The following is a 17,544-nucleotide window of genomic DNA, read 5'->3' on the forward strand; positions in this document are numbered from 1 at the left end:
GCTCCATCGATGTGGAATGGGACTAGATGGTGCCACACCCTTCCTGGGCCACACAGACAGACAGGCATCACTAGCCATTGAAAGCAGCAGCCTTTTCGGGTAAGTGCATGACCTTGTATGGAACTTCCTGACCTGACCTGGCAAGGCAGGAAGAAGGGCAAACTACAATATGGCCAAAGAAAACGCAAAAATCTTGCGGCAGACACATTTTAGGGCATTAGCCATGTTTAGTAGCCAAATGCGGTAAACATGAACGTGCACCCTGAAAATAATGCAAAAATTGTAAGAATGTATCTGCTACCACCAGCTTGTCTTTAGGCACTGTGAGGAGTCTGAAATGCGAGGTGTACAAGTAGCCATTTTATTTAATAATAAGGTTATGACAAACACCTCGCTTTCCCCAACCTAGCGAGGATTTGCATAGCTATTAAACTAAGACTAAAGGAAAACGCTCTAATAAAAGGTATCTGTCCCTCACATTTGTACATACAACAAAATCATACAGTTATCATATGGCCATTCAAGCTCAACAAAATAAGCTGTATTCAAACATAAACTTTGTAACCATGTATCCTTGCAACCAGGGTCGGATCCCCTTGCCCAGGATTAATGCAAGATTTTTCCAAATCAAAGTTCCAATCAGGGAACTTCTTTTCAATAGCCAAGTACTGTTCCAAAGGCCACACAAAGCTCCTTTCACGCCATGAGTCTTTCACTTGGCACTTGGATTGTTTTATGACTAAACATGATTTATCACTCTTCAGAATTATTGTCCAAAGTTTCCACCAAACCAAAAAGACGTTGTCTTCACACTTCGAGTCTGCATTCAATACAACCTCTCCTCTTTGAAGAACAACTAATTCCACAATTCTTCTTAAACAATAATGGTTTATCAGGATGATCATACCGCAGTTCATCAAAACACATGGATTTGCCACTGTCTTTCCACCACAGTCTTACACCACAATGCAGTACTTAAATGTCTTCTTCCTGGTCCACTAACCTGGCAGGACTAAACACTAATAGGCCCTTTCATGGTATAATATCCTGCCAGGATAAAACTCCTACCACCTATTCTACAAGTACTCTGTGGTGATGTTTGTTTCAAACTTTAGTGAAGTCTTTCACTTTCAACTACATGGATATTCACAACTTCTTTCAGAAGGATACAATACGCATTGATGCTTGCCACATGTAATGCAGGTTAGATTCCCCCCCAGCTCCCCCTAGATGATTACTACAAGGAGAGCTTCTCTCCTGCCACCTTTTGGGTTCCTACTATCGCGCCAGTTAACTGCTGGCAATGCCTCTTGTTCAAGTTTCTCTTTTTAGGAAAGCTATTTCCTCTTTAATTTAGTATTGTCCTTCTTTGGCTTAGGCAATGCTGGTTGTCATCTCGTTCAAATATTGCCTCCACTTTACTTTGGCAATGATGGTTATAGTCATGTTGAAATATTGCCCCCTCTTTACTTTGGCAATGATGGTTACAATATTCTTTAAATATTGTCCCCTCTTTATTTTGGTAATGATGGTTGCAATATTGCTCCTTTCGCTTAATCTCACTATAAGCATCATGACAAAAATGCTTTATTTCATTGGTTTTGTATTCAAAACGGTTGCAGGCAGCCAGCGGTCTGTTGCGGAGCGCCCCAGGGTCACCTAATGTAGGCCAACTCACCGGTCTTTCTTTCCGAATCCGTTAGACCAGCTGCTATTTTTTTCTTTTGGCTGGTCCTGTATTTCTGACGGCTCTGGTCACACTTCCACGGCCCGTGCCTTTCAGAAAGCGAGCTTTTTGGACTCCCCTTATACTCCACTGAACGCCAACCAACCGAGTAGGACACAAGACTAGGAGAGCTTCCTTCTCCAACAGGATAGCCGGTAACCGCACTGCTTCCCACTGCGCCTCATCTGCACTTCAAAGCCTTCACTTGTATGACTCTCTCGGCACCGCAACTCGCTACAAGCACAGCGACAGCCCCGGCATCTTCTCCATTCAGCTCCAGCTGTGGATTACTACTTCTAATGGCCTGCACCTGAAGGGGCATTAAATGTTTCAAATTGCCGCTCAGGTGTGCGTCATTATAAACACTACACTGCATACTATGGTTCTGCAACTCTAAGCTCCTCTTCTTTGTTTCAGTACCTAAAGCATTATGGGACTTGAAGTCCCTAATGTTCTTGTTCCTTTTTACATTAAATCATTAAGGCAGTTGGTTAGAGGTTTCTCCCAATTTCCTGACCGGAGTCCCCTCCCATGTGATCCTCCCGCAGAACACCACCGAGCAGGTCAGGATCAGGAAGCGTCTGCCTTTCCCTGGCCACATGAGAAGGGTCCCAGGCCAGGGTCTTTGGGATGATCGCCTCTGCTTGATCACAGCACATATAAAAGTAACCAAAAATTCCTAGTGTTAAAAAGCTAGATTGATACAAAAGTGTCCCAATTGCATTGCATGGTAAGATGCTGTGTGCAATGTTAAAAAGTAACAAAAATGCAAAAGAGCTAAATAGTTTCCCAGTATTGGTAATCTGAAGGACTGATCAGTTTCCCCATAACAAATTGGCAAAGGTTATGGGAAGGGAAGTGAAGCTGAAGGCTTTACTTCTCTGTAAAAAATTAGAGCAGGTTAAAAAAAACCAGCAAAAAGAAAGGTGGCCTATAAGAACTATGGAGGGAAAGTTTGCAAAAAGAGAATCTTTCTGAACACCCACCGTATGGATAAGAATGTCTTTGTCCTGAACAGATGCGAGGGGAGGGCACACAATGGAAGCGGGTGCTTGCAAACTGCTCCATTCAGTAGAATTGGTAAAGAGTAAATCTAATTTGGTGGCCCTTTGTTTATCTCCTCGGTTCACAGGCAGATGGCATGCAAGTGTGCAAATGCTGGCACCTGAGCAAAATGATGTTGCAGTCCCACTTAGCTAATTCAGTGACCTCATGCCCATAGCCCCCCCACAGGTGATAACCCTTCCTTTGTCAGATTATCAATTTCCATCCCTTCAGGACTATGAAAGGGTTGGAGGAATCGTGTTGGTGCGGACCTTTCAGGATTAAGCGGGAGGGAGATGATGGCAGAGTGGAGGTCAAGGGTGGAGCAGAAGGTGCAGGAGGCTGGATAGGGAGGTGTATGTTTTGAGAAGGTTTTAGTTCAGAATTCCTTATTTGGTGATTCTGTTAGCCCATGGTTTCTAGGCTCTTTGACTTTTTTGTAGTGTGAGGGAACACCCTACTCCCACTCCCTGCCAATGGTAACTGCAACCCTTTAAAAAAAATATATATATATGGTCCTATCGTAGCGCATTTAGATCCGAAGACTGGGATGCTTTAAGCACACCATTTTGACCTTCGGGTGATTATATCACTTTGCATTGGTGTTAGAGTAGGATAGTGGCAGTTATAATTTGGTTTTGCCTTCACCAGGGCTACAGCTGATTTTACAGCCTTGTACCTTTTTGGTTGCCATTTGGGTACTAATGTATTTTTTTGGGGAGGCGGGCTTTGCTTTGGGGAACCCATGCGGCAAGCCTAAATGGCCGTTCTTCAAGCACTGTACCCACAGTAGTGGTTTAGACTGTTCCTAGTATTAGACCGGCCAATACACATGCTGTGTGGGTGGACCCTGAGTGTTTTGCTGATTTATAGGGCCAGCCTGAAAGGCAGCCAAAATCTTTGTGTGAATTGCATGTGATTGGAGGGTTGGGTATTGTGAGGGGTCAGAAATGAAAGCCGGACACAAAGTTGTCATGTTTCTGGTTGGGGTTTGGAAAATGCCTGTGACCCTTCTCTAAAGAGGAGTTTCCCCTACCAAAAAAACAAAAACAGAGGTTCTGTCTGTTTCAGGATATTCAAAATCAAAAGCCGTCCTTGTGTCCAAACTACCCTCACACTAAAAACAAAATAATAAGTTAGAAGGAAAATGTCTTTAACCTGTTATTGGCAAAAAGCGTTAGTAAATGAAAAATAAAAAGTATCCATCGAAAATGTTCTCCAAGATGAAAAGACCTTGGTTCCAGAGGTGGGGGGGGGGATTTCCTTCCCCTGGATTCTTCAATGGGATGGCAATGTCTCTTGTTCTAATAGTGCTTTGTCTCTCTTTGGCCCACAACAATCCTATTGGGCAACAAGCTCTTTAACTTTGTAAGTCCTCCTTTAACACAAGTTCTTTCTTTGTGCAACAAGCACTGGCCTTTCTTGATATTTCTTGTAGGTGTGCAGTGTCTAGTATACCCTCCTGCCAGGACTTCTCTCTTGTACTACAGTTCCTCTTTATATCCACAACAGCACATATCATTCTTGATTCAGTTTATCTGTCTCTTTCAATGTTAGTTCAAGCCATTCCCCACATCTGCATTCTATGCACTCATGTTATTGGGGTTTAGTTTTGCACTCTGTCCTTTTTACTCCTAAACCATTTTCTTACTGTTTCTGTCTTTGCCATTTCCCCAGTTTGTTTGAGCTGACTACCGGCTCTGGGTAGCGTCTTCAGTCCCTTTCACGCTTACGCGGCGTAGCTCTGCCGCTTGCTTCCCACTGTGGGTTACTCGGATGCCTCTCTGGTTTCTCTCGCGGCTTTGCTCTTGCACATCTGCTTTCCTTCAGGTCCCGGTAAGGATAACGCTGCCTCTTCAAGCTGCCGAGTGCCTAGGAACTCTCTCACGGCTCCTGGCTTCTCCACAGCACTTCCTGCACGCAGTGGGTTGCTCTCCTTATTTGCTGGTGATATCCACAGTTCCACAACACCGGCTTGTGTCTCCAGCGTTCACAAGCTTCTGCGGGAGATGCAACGTCTTCTCCCGAACCAATTCTCCTAGTGTGGTTGCCATTTTTAAATGTTCAGCGCACAGGTGTTTTCACCAAACTAGCACGTTCATTGTGCTCGAGGTTCCTACTGTTTCGCATCCGTTCCTTCATCCTTCTCGTCTGAGTACTTGGTGGTTGTGGGAGTTGGAGTCCATTAATGTCACTTTATGTATGAGATCTGGAGCTTCTCTGTCAATGATTCCATATGATAGATCTGTTCTATATGAAGGGGAATTTGAACTGAAAAGTGTTTTCTTGGGAGTTTTTATAGGCGGGAGCGTTGCCTTAAGGAAGTTTGGGAGGGGGGTCTTTATTTTCCCTAAAGGGGGAACAAACACATGGCAAAAGGCCATTAGGGTAGTGGGTATCAGTGGGGCTTCCTCATGGGCAAATGGGGGTATACTGCACTTAATCTAATGAAGTCATGACATCTCCCCAGTAGTTGTCTCCTCTCATGTGATCATCTCTCAGATAGCCGCCCCCAGGTTCAGGACCAGGCAGCTGCTGCTATTCCCCTGGCCACATGGGAGGAGGTTACCATTAGGGAAACCGTGATGCCTCCATTGGATTCATCACAGTATGTCTAGGGAAGACCTTGACCCTTCCTCAGCTGTGCTGGATTTCCGCTGGGAATGCTACAGGTTTACTTCCCATTCTGCTGCAATTTTAGGACCAGGTATGGCCAAGACTGGCTTTGTCCTGTGTCTATTCCCTGTACTTCAGTTGTTGTTTTTGGTTCATGGATGTCCTCCATGGGCTGTCCTCATCCTACCTCCCCAGGTCTTCCTCATTGGCTGGGCGGGTACTCTTTTGCTGGAACCATTGCTGTGCCGTTTCACTACTGTCTTTGCAATTTACTCTATTAGTTGAACGCCCTGGGATAGGAACCTGCTGTGGTCCAGAAGAGTGGTTGGACACCACTGCCCACCTCTGCTGTTAATTTGGGCAGTCCTGGCTTGCCTTCCCCCGTTGTTTCCTTTTCTGGGTCCCTTTTCTGCTGACTGCGTGCCTGACCCACTTTTCCCTTGGAGCAATCCAAATCTGTTGGTCACGTTCCTCCATCTTCCAGGTGCCATATGTGCAATTGTTTTCTCTCCTGGCTGCTGGTTCCCGCTCCAGGGAAGGCTGATTGTTCCTCTTTTCGGTCTCATGGGTTGTCAACTCATTCGCAGTTCAAGTTCCGGATGCAGTGACTCAACCTGCAAGAGAACATTTCTACTCAATGTGTTATTTCACCATTCCTGAAATGAGTTTTTGCGACCTGCCATAGTAAGTGCTTATCCTTGGCTGGTGTTTGTTTTTGAGATACTTCCCCTCAGGGATCCCTTGGTCGTTGGTATCTACAGGTTGCCTTCTACCACCTTTTTCCATTGTTTTTTTTCTTTTAAAGGGCTGAACTGGGACAGCCAGCCTAGATCTTTAAGATGAGGCAACAGTACTTAGAGATGGATGGTGATGCAGAATATACTCCAACATCAAAAATGAAACTGTCTCAGGAAGTTGGCAAAGTATGACTGTATTAATATCAATGATCTAAAACAGGGAGCACAATGGACATCATCCGACGTCGCAAAGCAATCTCTCAGAGCATTTCATGAAAACACATATATAGTAAAAACTCGTAGTCATTGACATCTACCTTCGTGGCAAACTACAAAAACCTATTCTGGAGAGATTGGCTTACAAGGAACCTCTAAGTATATGTTCCATACTGTTCAGGAAAGGTGGTTGGGTATTTAATGTCAGGTGGGCATCCAAGCCCATCCCAAGTGCAAGTCACTATGAACGTCATCAAATACACAACGTCACATTGGTTATACAAACTACAGGGTTCTTTGTTACACAGCCCTCTATAATTGGTTGGCACCCTTGTACCCCCCCCTGTAATATTCCACATGCGTAAGCCGCACACAGGCTGGCACCCAGATGTCTGGCAGGCTGGTCATAACCATAGTTTCCCACCAATTAGACCACCATCCATCAACACCCTGTAGTCTGCCAGTCAATTATTTGAAGTTTGGCCTTGAATTTGTTCTCTTCGTCCAAGAGTACAGGCATCACTGGCCTCGCAGTTTCGCTCCTGCTCAGCCCATGTCTATTTCCATCCATCCACGTGACTGCAGACCAAGTTTTCAGAGCATTTTACTGTATTAAACCCTTTTAAATGAAAAGACCTCTGACGTCTTCAGTATTTCTTCACATCACCTCATTGTTTGTCCTTTCACACGTTAATTGTATCTACTGTAAGAACACTTCGGCCTTGGCTTTCTGATGTCTGGCTAATCAAGCCCTTCGTTGACTCATTTCCACAGTGGAGCTTCCCAATTTCTAACTGCGACACACTCGAAACACCCTCTGTTTACAGTGTCCAGCCTTACTAAAATGCATTGTGGAATGTTTAGTCTATTTCCTCCTATATGTATACGTTGGCGCATCGCCGCAATCTAACCACTACAGAGCCCGCCTTAAAGAATACTTGTCTGCTTGTGTTACTGCCACTGTTCAATAATAAAACGACTTTGTATCTTCCGTTTCTGTAGCATTAACATCGTCATCTCTCGCCCGGAATGCTGTTCACCATTAACACCTCCTCCTTTGATTCTATAAAACGCTTATCTTCTATCACTGCTTATAAGTGCGTCAGCTCTGCTCTATGTGACTTCACCAATCCACACTTTTGCTTATCTTTCCCACTTCCTCTGGGATTTCATTCAAATGGCCATCATATTGTCATGTATGCATGCATGGCTTTCTCAATGGGAACCTTGCTTCCATGATCCTCTTCGGTATTGGTATTCTTACTGGTACTACACGTGCCGCACACTCTGGCTCCCAACATATAGGCAACATGGGTGCAGAGCTTTGGGTGGGGGCACTTGGCTCCACCTCTACAGGGCCAGAATCTTGCTTTGATTCTTTTTCTACCTGGGGATGTACTATTGCTGCCCCTATGGGCTTGTCTTTTAAAGTATTTAACACCTTTTTTCTCCCTTTAGGTCAGGGGTCTGCAACCTTCGGCCCTCCCAGATGCTTCGAACAACTCCCATTAATCCTACCCTGCATAGTTAATGGTGAGGGCTCATGGGAGATGTAGTTTAAAACATTTGGAGACCCGCAGGGTGCAGACCCCGGCTCTAAGTGCTAACCCAGCTCTAAGTGCTGTGACTTAGTGTGCATATTACAGGATTGCATGCATTTTAAAAAAAAATAATTATCCAAGCTTTATCATTTTCTTAATTAATCACAGTTCACAGCATGCTTCTGGTCTTCAATCAACAGCACAACAGATCATTTGCCAACAATTTCATCGAACAGTAACAATAACAAGTGCCACCAGTGCAAAACAGTGTGTGCCAGTTAAAGCATCAAGCTCATAGTAATTCAAAGTGCCTAAGAATATGCGGCTTGTAGGCAGTGTGCTCTTTAGATCCCAAGGATTGAATAATAGGGAGCCAGGCCGTATACAAGAATTGGTATGAGTCAGTAAGGATTGCAGTTATTTCTTTCCAGTGCCAACAGTGTCCATACTCTGACCCATCATTGCCCGACTATCAGGTAATTTCCATAAGAAAGCTACGGTTAATCTGGTGGCTATTAATACTTGCGTTATCACCAGGGATGTTTGGCCTCTTAGGGGATACTCGGCATCCACTGCTGAATCACCCAAGACAATTACTCTCTGATCCAGTGGGAGGTCGGTCCCTGTAAAGTCTCTAATATGTGAGAGGGTCTCCTTCAATACAGTTGAGAGCGGGGACAAGCCCACCATAGGTGCCCCAATGTTCCTTTCTCCCCACATCCCCTGCAACGTTTCTCTGAGATCCCCGGATTGATTTCATGCAGCCGGCTAGGTGACACATACCACCTGCACAGACTCTTGTACCCACATTCCCTCATTGCTGTGCATCGTGATGCTTTGTGGCCCTTTCCCAAATGGATGACCAGGACTGCAGCTGGATATCGACTCCCAATTCAGTCTGCCATTTCAACATATAGGGTAAGGTATCTAAGTCCTCAGTTGAGTCAAGAAGCTTATAGAAGGTGGACATTCACTTTGAGTTAATGCCATCTACCAGTGTCAGTTTAACCCCTTTAGGTACCCTTGTCCCTCTCTCCTTGACATCCCTGTTCGTACCCAATGGCGGATTTGGCTACATCGGAACCTTTCCCCTCAGAGTGCAAATCTGGTCTTGCAATCTTCAAAGTTAAACTGAGATGAGTTCCCATACATGTGCCCCAGGCACAGTTTCTCCATGGAATCCCAATTTGCGAAGGATCTGCTCGCTGTCCCTGTGTTGAATTACGGATTCCCCAGAATCTGAGTCTGTGTGCCTAATCCCACCAGAATACCCAACATTCGAAGCCCCATATCCCAGTACCCCAAGGAGGTATCTTGTCTGATACCCATTGAAGAGGGGAGCGCGTCCTCGTGCGTTCCGTCCGGCTCTTTAATATTCATTCCTACAGATTTTTCATAGTTAATTGTGAATCCCAAGCAAGTCCCAAACCGTTTAATAGTCTCAAGCACTCAGGGGGACGACTACGCTGGTTCAGTTAAGTATAAGGTTACATCATCGGTGTATATAGCCCGATCTTGTGTTGGTCAGTCCCACATATAATTCGACATCCCGGTCCTCCCGCACTGACTGAGCAAGAGGCTCCATGGCTAGAGCGAAAAGTAATGGGGACAGAGGGCATCGCTGTCTGGTACCCGGTTTTAAGGAAATAGGTCTAGTGTATGCCTTGTTTACCCTTAAACAAGGGGGCCATAAAGCTGGCAAAACGCCTATTTGCAAAATTGAGGGCCAAACCCATAGTTGCCCAACACCTCCCTCAGATAGGGCCGGGCCGGGCCAGGCTGTCAAAGGCCTTATTTGAGTCCAGGGATAACACTACTGCGTTCTGCATAGTATGAACCCCCAGGTCGATCAGGTTCAGTGACCGTGGGACGTTGTCAAAGGCTGACCACCCTTTTTATAAAGCCTGTCTGGTCCTCATTATTCAATGTAGGCAGAATTTCTGTTAGTCTATTGGCCAATGTTTCTGTATAGACTTTTGCGTCTCAGTTAAGTAGTACGATAAGCTGATACGACGTGCCAGGGCTTTCTTTAGTTTCAAAATAAGTGAGGTCCAGGATTGCCCTATTGTGCCCGACATCTGCCCAGATATCCTAAAGGAATTAAATAGCTTCATCATCTGGGAGATTAATTGGACTCTGAAACATTTATAGAAGGCATTGGGGAACCCATCGGGACCCGGGGCTTTATTATTCAGAAGGGTTTTGATAACGGAATCGATTTTCATGGGCAGTAATCACTCTCCAGTGCGATCTTGTCTGCCTCCGACAACTTGGGAAGTCAGAGTTTACTCACGAGACCCAGTCACCTCCAGCCTAGAGCCCTCCACTACCCCTCCAAGGAATTCAGATAAATATGATTCGATTATCTGGATTTTATCCCTTTCCTCCCAGCATAGAGTTCCCTCCCGGTCTCGCAGGGGTTCCTATTCTGCTGCGCGTCTGAGCGGATTTCAGTTTGGCCACTAACATTTTGTTTGCTTTGTACCCCCTGGTGTAATAATTGTTTGGCTTGCAGTAGGGAATTGGCTGCTTGGCTTGCAGAACTTTGAAGGCTTTAAGAGATCGGAGCGTGTTCCTCCACTATGTTCCTTTCCCTAGCACGTAGCTCAGATTCTAACGTTTCTCTAACAAAGACCTTCGCTCCGGTCAGGGCTGCCCTATCAATTCACCCCGGAACACTGCCTGTCCTGCATCCCATACAAGGCATTTTTGGGTCCTGGTTATGACCTTGAGAATGTATGTTTTATTGTCTAGAGTGCCATTTTCTTCTCACACTTTAGCCTTTAAGTATATGCCTGCCATCAGGTAGTGGGGTTTTGTTTTCTTTTAGTATTGAAATTGGATTGAGTTTTAATTGACCATTTCTGCTTTTATACAAGGACTGTGATGATACCTTCATATATATATAAATATATTGGTATTTTTCAGTATACCATTTGTATGGTATTCTTTGGGGGGGAAACTGGGGGCATTTCCTGTACTTCACTACCAGCCTTGTACCCTTTTCCTTGGGTTAAGCCCGACTGCTCTGCTACAGCTACCATTAGACTGTCTGATCTTTCCTTTTGGCCGGAAACCCTCTTCTACCATTACTTTGTATGTGGTGACATCCCTCATCGAAACTCTGTAACAAAAGGAAAAGAAGGTGGTGGTGAATTGTAAGACGGCTGAGTAAGCCTTAAAGGAACAGGAGGGAAGAAGGGTGAATGAAGGCAGTACAGAGGTTGCATAGGGGTTGTACAGTTGGAAGGAGGGAGGGGGAACCAACAAAGGGTAGAGGTTGGAATAGGAGCGCAGGAGTTGAGGGGGAAAGTGGAATGCAGGGCGTAATGAGGTGATTGATGTAAAGTCTGAGGAGACTAAAGAGATGTGTGGGGAGAAATGAGTAAGCAAGAGGACATAGAAATGAAGGGACAACAGAGTGAGCTAGGCCACGAGACAAGCCCTATGTGTAAGGGTGTGGAAGGAGGAGACTGACTCGCAGGTCGTATGTTTCTTTTGGGCAAAGACTTTTATTTGTAGGAAAATAAAAGAGAACATCCTAACTTTCCCTAACTCGAAGAGCGGTTTCCCTGCTTCCAATTAACACTAAGTATGTGCCAAAATGTCAGTAACTTAAAAGGTCCACCGTCCTGTATCAATAAACTATTACCTTCCCTTATACGTATAATCAAACTAAAGGTGATGATGTGGAGGGACTATTTCCTGAGAATAGGACTCCCTTCCCCAGGTTGCAATCCTTCTCGTAGGGACAAACAAAGTTCCAGTTTCCATAGTCCATGAAGGCTGGGGGAATGCCTCCCTTCATCGGGCTTGAACTAGCCTGCCAAGTATGGTCTTGTTTTACAATGTCACAGTACCAGGGGAATGATTCCTTTCCCCTTGTCTACCTCAGGTTTGCCTGCCAGGTACTGTGACAAAGAAGGGGGGTTAGTGATCTCCTCTCCCTTGGTTGGGAGGGGGACGGGGGAGTGTCCCAGACCCCTCTTGATTTTCTACAGGTCGTCGCTGAGACACGTGGTTCACCACCCTTATCAGTATTTACTGGACTCGTTTTTAAGGCAGTCTCTGCATTTCTAAATGGGTCCAAGGCCTTGGTTATTGGGCTTCCGTGCCCTTCTGACTCTCGTGCAGGTCTGCAGCAGTGAAGACAGGGTGGCTGGAGGCTCCCTCCACGTTCACCTGGTTTGGTGGTTTCCTTCCACCTGGCTTCCGTTCCTTCCAGCCCTTTGGCCGGTCTACCGATTGCAGACTGAAAAAGGATGCACCTCGTGTGGTCTCCTGGTCTCCCATCGCCTCTTGCGTTGCACAGCTCCCTTGCTCCTTGAGGGAGGGCTTACCCTTTGCTTCAGTGCTTCCCCCTTTTATGTTCCATTGATTTACAGATTGTCCGCATTGACTAGAATGTTGATCTTGGTTCCGTGGGGGGATTTATTACTTTGCGCCTCTTCCGCCTCTCAGTACTAATGTTCTCAACTGGGTTACTTGTCCTCTTCTTCGTCCAAGTTTCTACATAAGGCTCACATAGGTAGTCCCTATTCTTCTTCAACCCAGTACTTTAGAGGTGCCAAATCATCTAACCTACACACGTATATGGGAGTGTGTGGGATTATGGGACCCTGTATGTAGGGTAGGAGGATGAGAGAAGTTGGATATGTTTTGGGCATACCTTGTTTTTCCGGGACAGTCATTCCTAGTCCATAGAGGGTGCAGGGGGATCCCTCCCCATGAGATCCACCCGCTGAGTACCACCCCAAGGGGGACTATCGGGTAGCAGCCTCACCTCCATGTCCTCATGGGAAGGGGTTCCCCCTAGGGGAGAAGGGACAACCTCTGAAGATTCGTCACAAAGGAATGTGTGTGGACTGACGAAAGGTAGAGCACTTGGTGGGTCCTTGAGTCCGCATCCAAAGAATGGAGGGGTGGGTGTAGGAGGGAGGCCGCAAACCCAGACTCCAGCCAGCCCTACGTTGCTAGCCCCCTGGTGGCATTCTTAGGGCAGGGCCTGTCAAGCTCTCCTAGTCTTGAGACTAGGAGTAAATTGTCTTCCCCCAGAACCATCCACAAGGAGGGGAGGAGTCAACAGGACAAAACCACAATCAACACAGCAAAAAAAGACGTGTGAAGAATTACCTTAACTCCTTTAAGACTGTGAGTGACTGCCGTTTGTGACAACACCCAAATAATGGTGAAGATTGGTACCAGAGAACTGGTTATACACTCAGATTTGACACATGTGGTTCTGATTAGTCCTTTTGCACCGCCTTTATTTATTTATTTATTTTGCTCTTAGAAGCTTTGTTATCCTGTATTTATTCCATTTATGCCGTTTCCTCTGAAAGCTAAATGTGACACCAAACACAGATTACCTCGCCTCTAGTGCAACACTGAAACAAGATTGTTTTTTGAGCATCTTGCCTCGTTGATCCTCCTCCATCATTGTTCTGAATTTAAAGATGTTTATGTCCATTTTATTTATACATAACCAAAAATACTGGGTGTTGTTTTTCCTGCAAAGCATTCTACCAAATAAGTAGAGATTCTGAAATTCTCTCCCAATTTTTGGCACATTGACCTTTCCACACACGCACATAACACAAGGACTGCTCTTCCAACTTTTTGAAGAACAGGTAAACACATTATTTGTTCTCTGCCTCACACGTTTCTATTCTTGTTGTGGGAGCAGCTGACTGGTGTTTATTTAAAGCAAAAATGAAAAGCAGAACTTCTCTTCCTTAGAAAATAGGAGGATGGCAAACTGCCTGGGGGAAAATTGTTGTTTACTCAAAATCCATGTTTGAGCTCCTTTTTGCAAACCGCCTATAAGAGATATTTTGATGGTCATTGCAGTGTGAGAGTATGTAATTTACTGTACACCTTCCTTGAGCCCTTTGCAACGTAAGGGTTAGGTTAGGATTATTAGATGTTTCATGTTATACATTGAGTGGTTCATGTTTGCCCTTTTCTTTCAGGCAGCGGGCAGCAGTCTGTAACTGGTGTGACTACTGTGGATGATGGCAACAGTTATTGGAGTATCAGAGGAAAGACTGACACTGTGTGCCAGAGGGGCTCTGCCATCCGATGCGGAGAGGTCATCCGAATCACCCACGTCAACACGGGACGAAATCTGCACAGTCACCAGTTCACGTCACCGCTCTCTGGCAACCAGGTGATTATGATGAAAGCTCAAAGCATGGTTCGGTTTCTGCAATCTCAGGAGACACTGGCATGATGCAGTGAAAAAGCTTATGGTATTCTTTCTATTTTCCAATGATATCCTTAAGGTAGTTTAGTATCTTTTCAATAATGGTTCTTCTGACCGTGGTGCACTGTTAACAAGGTTTTGATTAGGTAGGTCCTCTTTTGATAACACAGCTCAATCTACCTACTTAGCACACACAGTGTGTCCTCTGAGTTATCCTGACTATCCTGGTGGTATCATGGCTGAGTGGTCAAAGCAGACTCCTACGAATGAGTCTTGGCGGTTAAAGGTTACAATAAACCCTATCAATAGACAAGCAATAAGTGAAGGTCCACGCAATATATGTACGAACATATGTTTTATATGAAAAGTTATGCTATCAGAATAACTAAAATATTTCAAGTAAATAAGTTTGCTAAATAATGTTGACGGAGTTGGTGTTAAAATAGTATTATGAAGTCCAAAAGTACCCTAGGAGAGATTCACTGCCATGTTATGGGCCAAATCTACCGCAATAGTTATTTCCCTTAAGAATAAATCTCAACAGTTATTGGTTGTGCTTTTATAGTGCTTTTCAATGGCTTCTGTATTCTGCGCCGACCACAACTGAGGAGTTGAAATAAAAGGGGTACCCAGAGGTTGAAGTACAGTCACGGAGATGTCACCTTAGCGCAGACTTGAAGATTGCAGAGTGGAGCTCTGATGTCAGCATCTGAAGGAGACACAGATCAGTCTGATGGATAGGGGTCTGAAGCTGTTCCCCACGCCACCCCCCCCCCACAATGCTGGACCAATTAAAAGAAGGCCCTGCGAGATGTGGTCTGGTCAATTCATAAGTGTGGAAGCAATACTGACTTCAGTGTTGTAAAGTTGAGTTTCTGGAGCAGTAGCCGGAGATGTCTTGTTTCAAAGCTGGATGGGCAAGATCTGTATCTGAAGACCCCAGAGCCAGAAAAATGGAACCAAGACTCTAGGTAAACACCAGAAACCCCAAAGATGGAAATGCAGTGAAGAAAGTGAGCTGTGGTTGTGTTATTCTAGAGATGCAGAGTGAAGTTCTTGAATCTTTAGCTCATCAAAACAGCATTTGACGCAGGAGTATCTTTTAATTAGCATAATTGTGACCTTAGCCACAGGCTACATTTATGAATAAAAGCTGCAAAGTGCGCCACTGGAGAGCCCCAAACTGGAGTAATGGTACCAGCTATGCTTGTTTATCCAATTGATGAAGAAACAAACAAACAAGGGGTTGAGCAGCAGTCGCATGGAGCCTCTGGAGGATTCTGTGCTTCTGCCTCCGGAATCGAAGGACAGGCAAATGCAGGAGCCTCAGACGAGCACAAAGTCCTGTGCAGAGGTAAAGAACTGACTAGCCCGCCTCCTCTCCTGGATCAAGGGGATGGGTGTGCGTTCTGCCATTATCAGTTTCCTCTGGTTGTAGGTGAGGCAGAGCTTTGCGCTCTAGTGTCTTAAGGGGTTGGGTGATGCTGGTGCAAAGTTTTGTTAATCAGCATTTGGTTGGATCTACTTCCTGGTGCTTCAGGATCCGATCCCACCATTTGGTTGAGTAGTGTTGAAGTCTGTCTGCCTTTTTCCCTAAATGTGAAAAGGGAGGTGTTGTGGGGGTCAGGGGGGAACCTCCACAAATACATTTTCACCATTCATATGTTTGTTTGTTGCCCACCAACCAGTGCTAGTTTCCAGATTCAAGCTTTCACAGGTGCTTGCATGGACAAACTTAGAAATATGGATTCCTAACGACTCCCAGACAGACCACTTCCTCCCTGTTACACAGAAGCACGCCGCACACAAAGGCTATTTTGTAAGCTCTTGGAAATAGCTCACTTCAACCGTTGCCCTATATGACCTTTCTTGGACACAGACTCACGCTCTCCCCTATCACAACTCCACGCATCTCAGTCGGTGCATGAAAGGCTCCCTGTTGTTCAAATTGCCACATATGATCTAGCCACAAAATAATGGCACACTGCCACCAACCAGAACCTGGGCTGATAGTCATCCTGGGTGAGTAATCTGGCCTAGACAAGGTGGTACCTTGGGTTCCATAATAGCTCTCTGAGAGGCATCCACAGTGAGACTGGATATGAGTCATTGGGTAAAATGGGTCCGGGCATGCAAACCACAAAAGGTTCTGGTGCCTCATCAGTGCCAGAAAGTGAACTTTGTATGTAGCATGCACTACATGCAGAAATCCATCCTCCAGGGAAAATATGTGAATGGAGTGGTTTGTGGAAGTTCAGACCATCAACTACCACTGACTCATTTATCTTTGTATGATTGTAACATGCCTATAAACAAGTGTTTCAAGGCACGACGAGGCAAAGAAGTGGGAAACGGAGGGAGGACAGAGACGACGATCTTACTAGGCCAAGTGACAAAGAGATCGCGCAAGTGTAGAGGAGGGGAAAAGTGCCAGGGTAAAGGGGAGGCAGCAGTGCAGTACATGGGATCAAATCAATAACAAGAAGTGCGGCCAGCAGGAGGCAGGTGCAAGGGTAAGTGCAAACAGCGGGCATCCAAAAGTGCAGGTAGGGGGACTGTAGGGTTACAGATACAGAATAAGTGCAAGGGTTACCAGGAGGCAGTTCGTGTGTGCAACTGGGTGGGCTGGGACCTGGGCCCAAAATCGGAGTGTAGCCAGGTGGCCAGTGCAGTATCGGACAGGAGATCAGCAGGGAAGAGGAAGAGAAGGCAGAAGCAAAAAGGAAGGTCTTGAGGTGTTACCGGAACCAGAGATGGTTCCCCTCAAGTTTCAGAGAGGCAGGGACACTGTTCCAGAGGGAGCCCCAGCAGGAGAAAGAGGTCTACCACCAACTTTACCAACTTGTTGCTTGGAGACTGACTGAGGGAGTGTGAGGTCGAGGAGCGAAGAGCTTGAGTAGGAAGGTACTTACAAAGAGAGAGTTGGAGGTATTGAGGACCCAGGCCTCAGAAGGCCTTGTGGACAATGCAGATGGTCTTAATCCTCGCAGCCACTGGGAGCCAATGCAGAGATTCCAGTGCTGGAGAGATACGATCCCTGGGCTGGAGGCCAAGGACAAGTCTTGCAGTCCTGAGGCCAAGGACAAGTCTTGTAGTCCTGTTCTGGATGAGTTGCAGAGGGCCCAGAGTAGAAGCAGGCAGATTTAGAAAGAGACTGTTGCAGTAGTCCAGCCTAGAGAGAACCAGAGCTCTAGAGACGGTGAGCTTCTTGGAAAAGGAGAGGAAATGAAGAATACCTCTGAGGAGGCACACTTGGGTGTTTGACTTCTTAGAGACGTCAGAGATGTGAGGAGAAAAGGAGAGTGTCGAGTTGAAAATGACCCAGAGGTTCTTAGCCTCACAGGTGGGAGCAGGAAGAGGGCCAAGGGAGGCCGGCCAGAGAGCGACAGGAAAGGAGGGTGCAGGTGTGCCAATGAGAATCTCGTCTTACTGGCATTAAGGCAGAGATTGTTGGCAGCA

At 45.8% G+C, this 17,544-nt stretch overlaps 1 protein-coding gene across 2 annotated transcripts in view; it reads left to right on the forward strand.

The window, feature by feature from the left end:
* Positions 1-17,544, forward strand: part of SDF2 (stromal cell derived factor 2) — a 147,945-nt gene that overhangs the window by 58,807 nt on the left and 71,594 nt on the right. For both annotated transcript variants that reach the window (XM_069615331.1, XM_069615332.1), the window contains exon 3: positions 13,853-14,049. In XM_069615331.1, coding sequence (XP_069471432.1) covers positions 13,853-14,049 — 197 coding nt within the window. The remainder of the gene's footprint in view (positions 1-13,852; positions 14,050-17,544) is intronic.

This window comes from Ambystoma mexicanum, chromosome 9 (genome assembly GCF_040938575.1).
Source record: "Ambystoma mexicanum isolate Mex_15411 chromosome 9, UKY_AmexF1_1, whole genome shotgun sequence".
Classification (NCBI taxonomy): Eukaryota; Metazoa; Chordata; class Amphibia; order Caudata; family Ambystomatidae; genus Ambystoma; species Ambystoma mexicanum.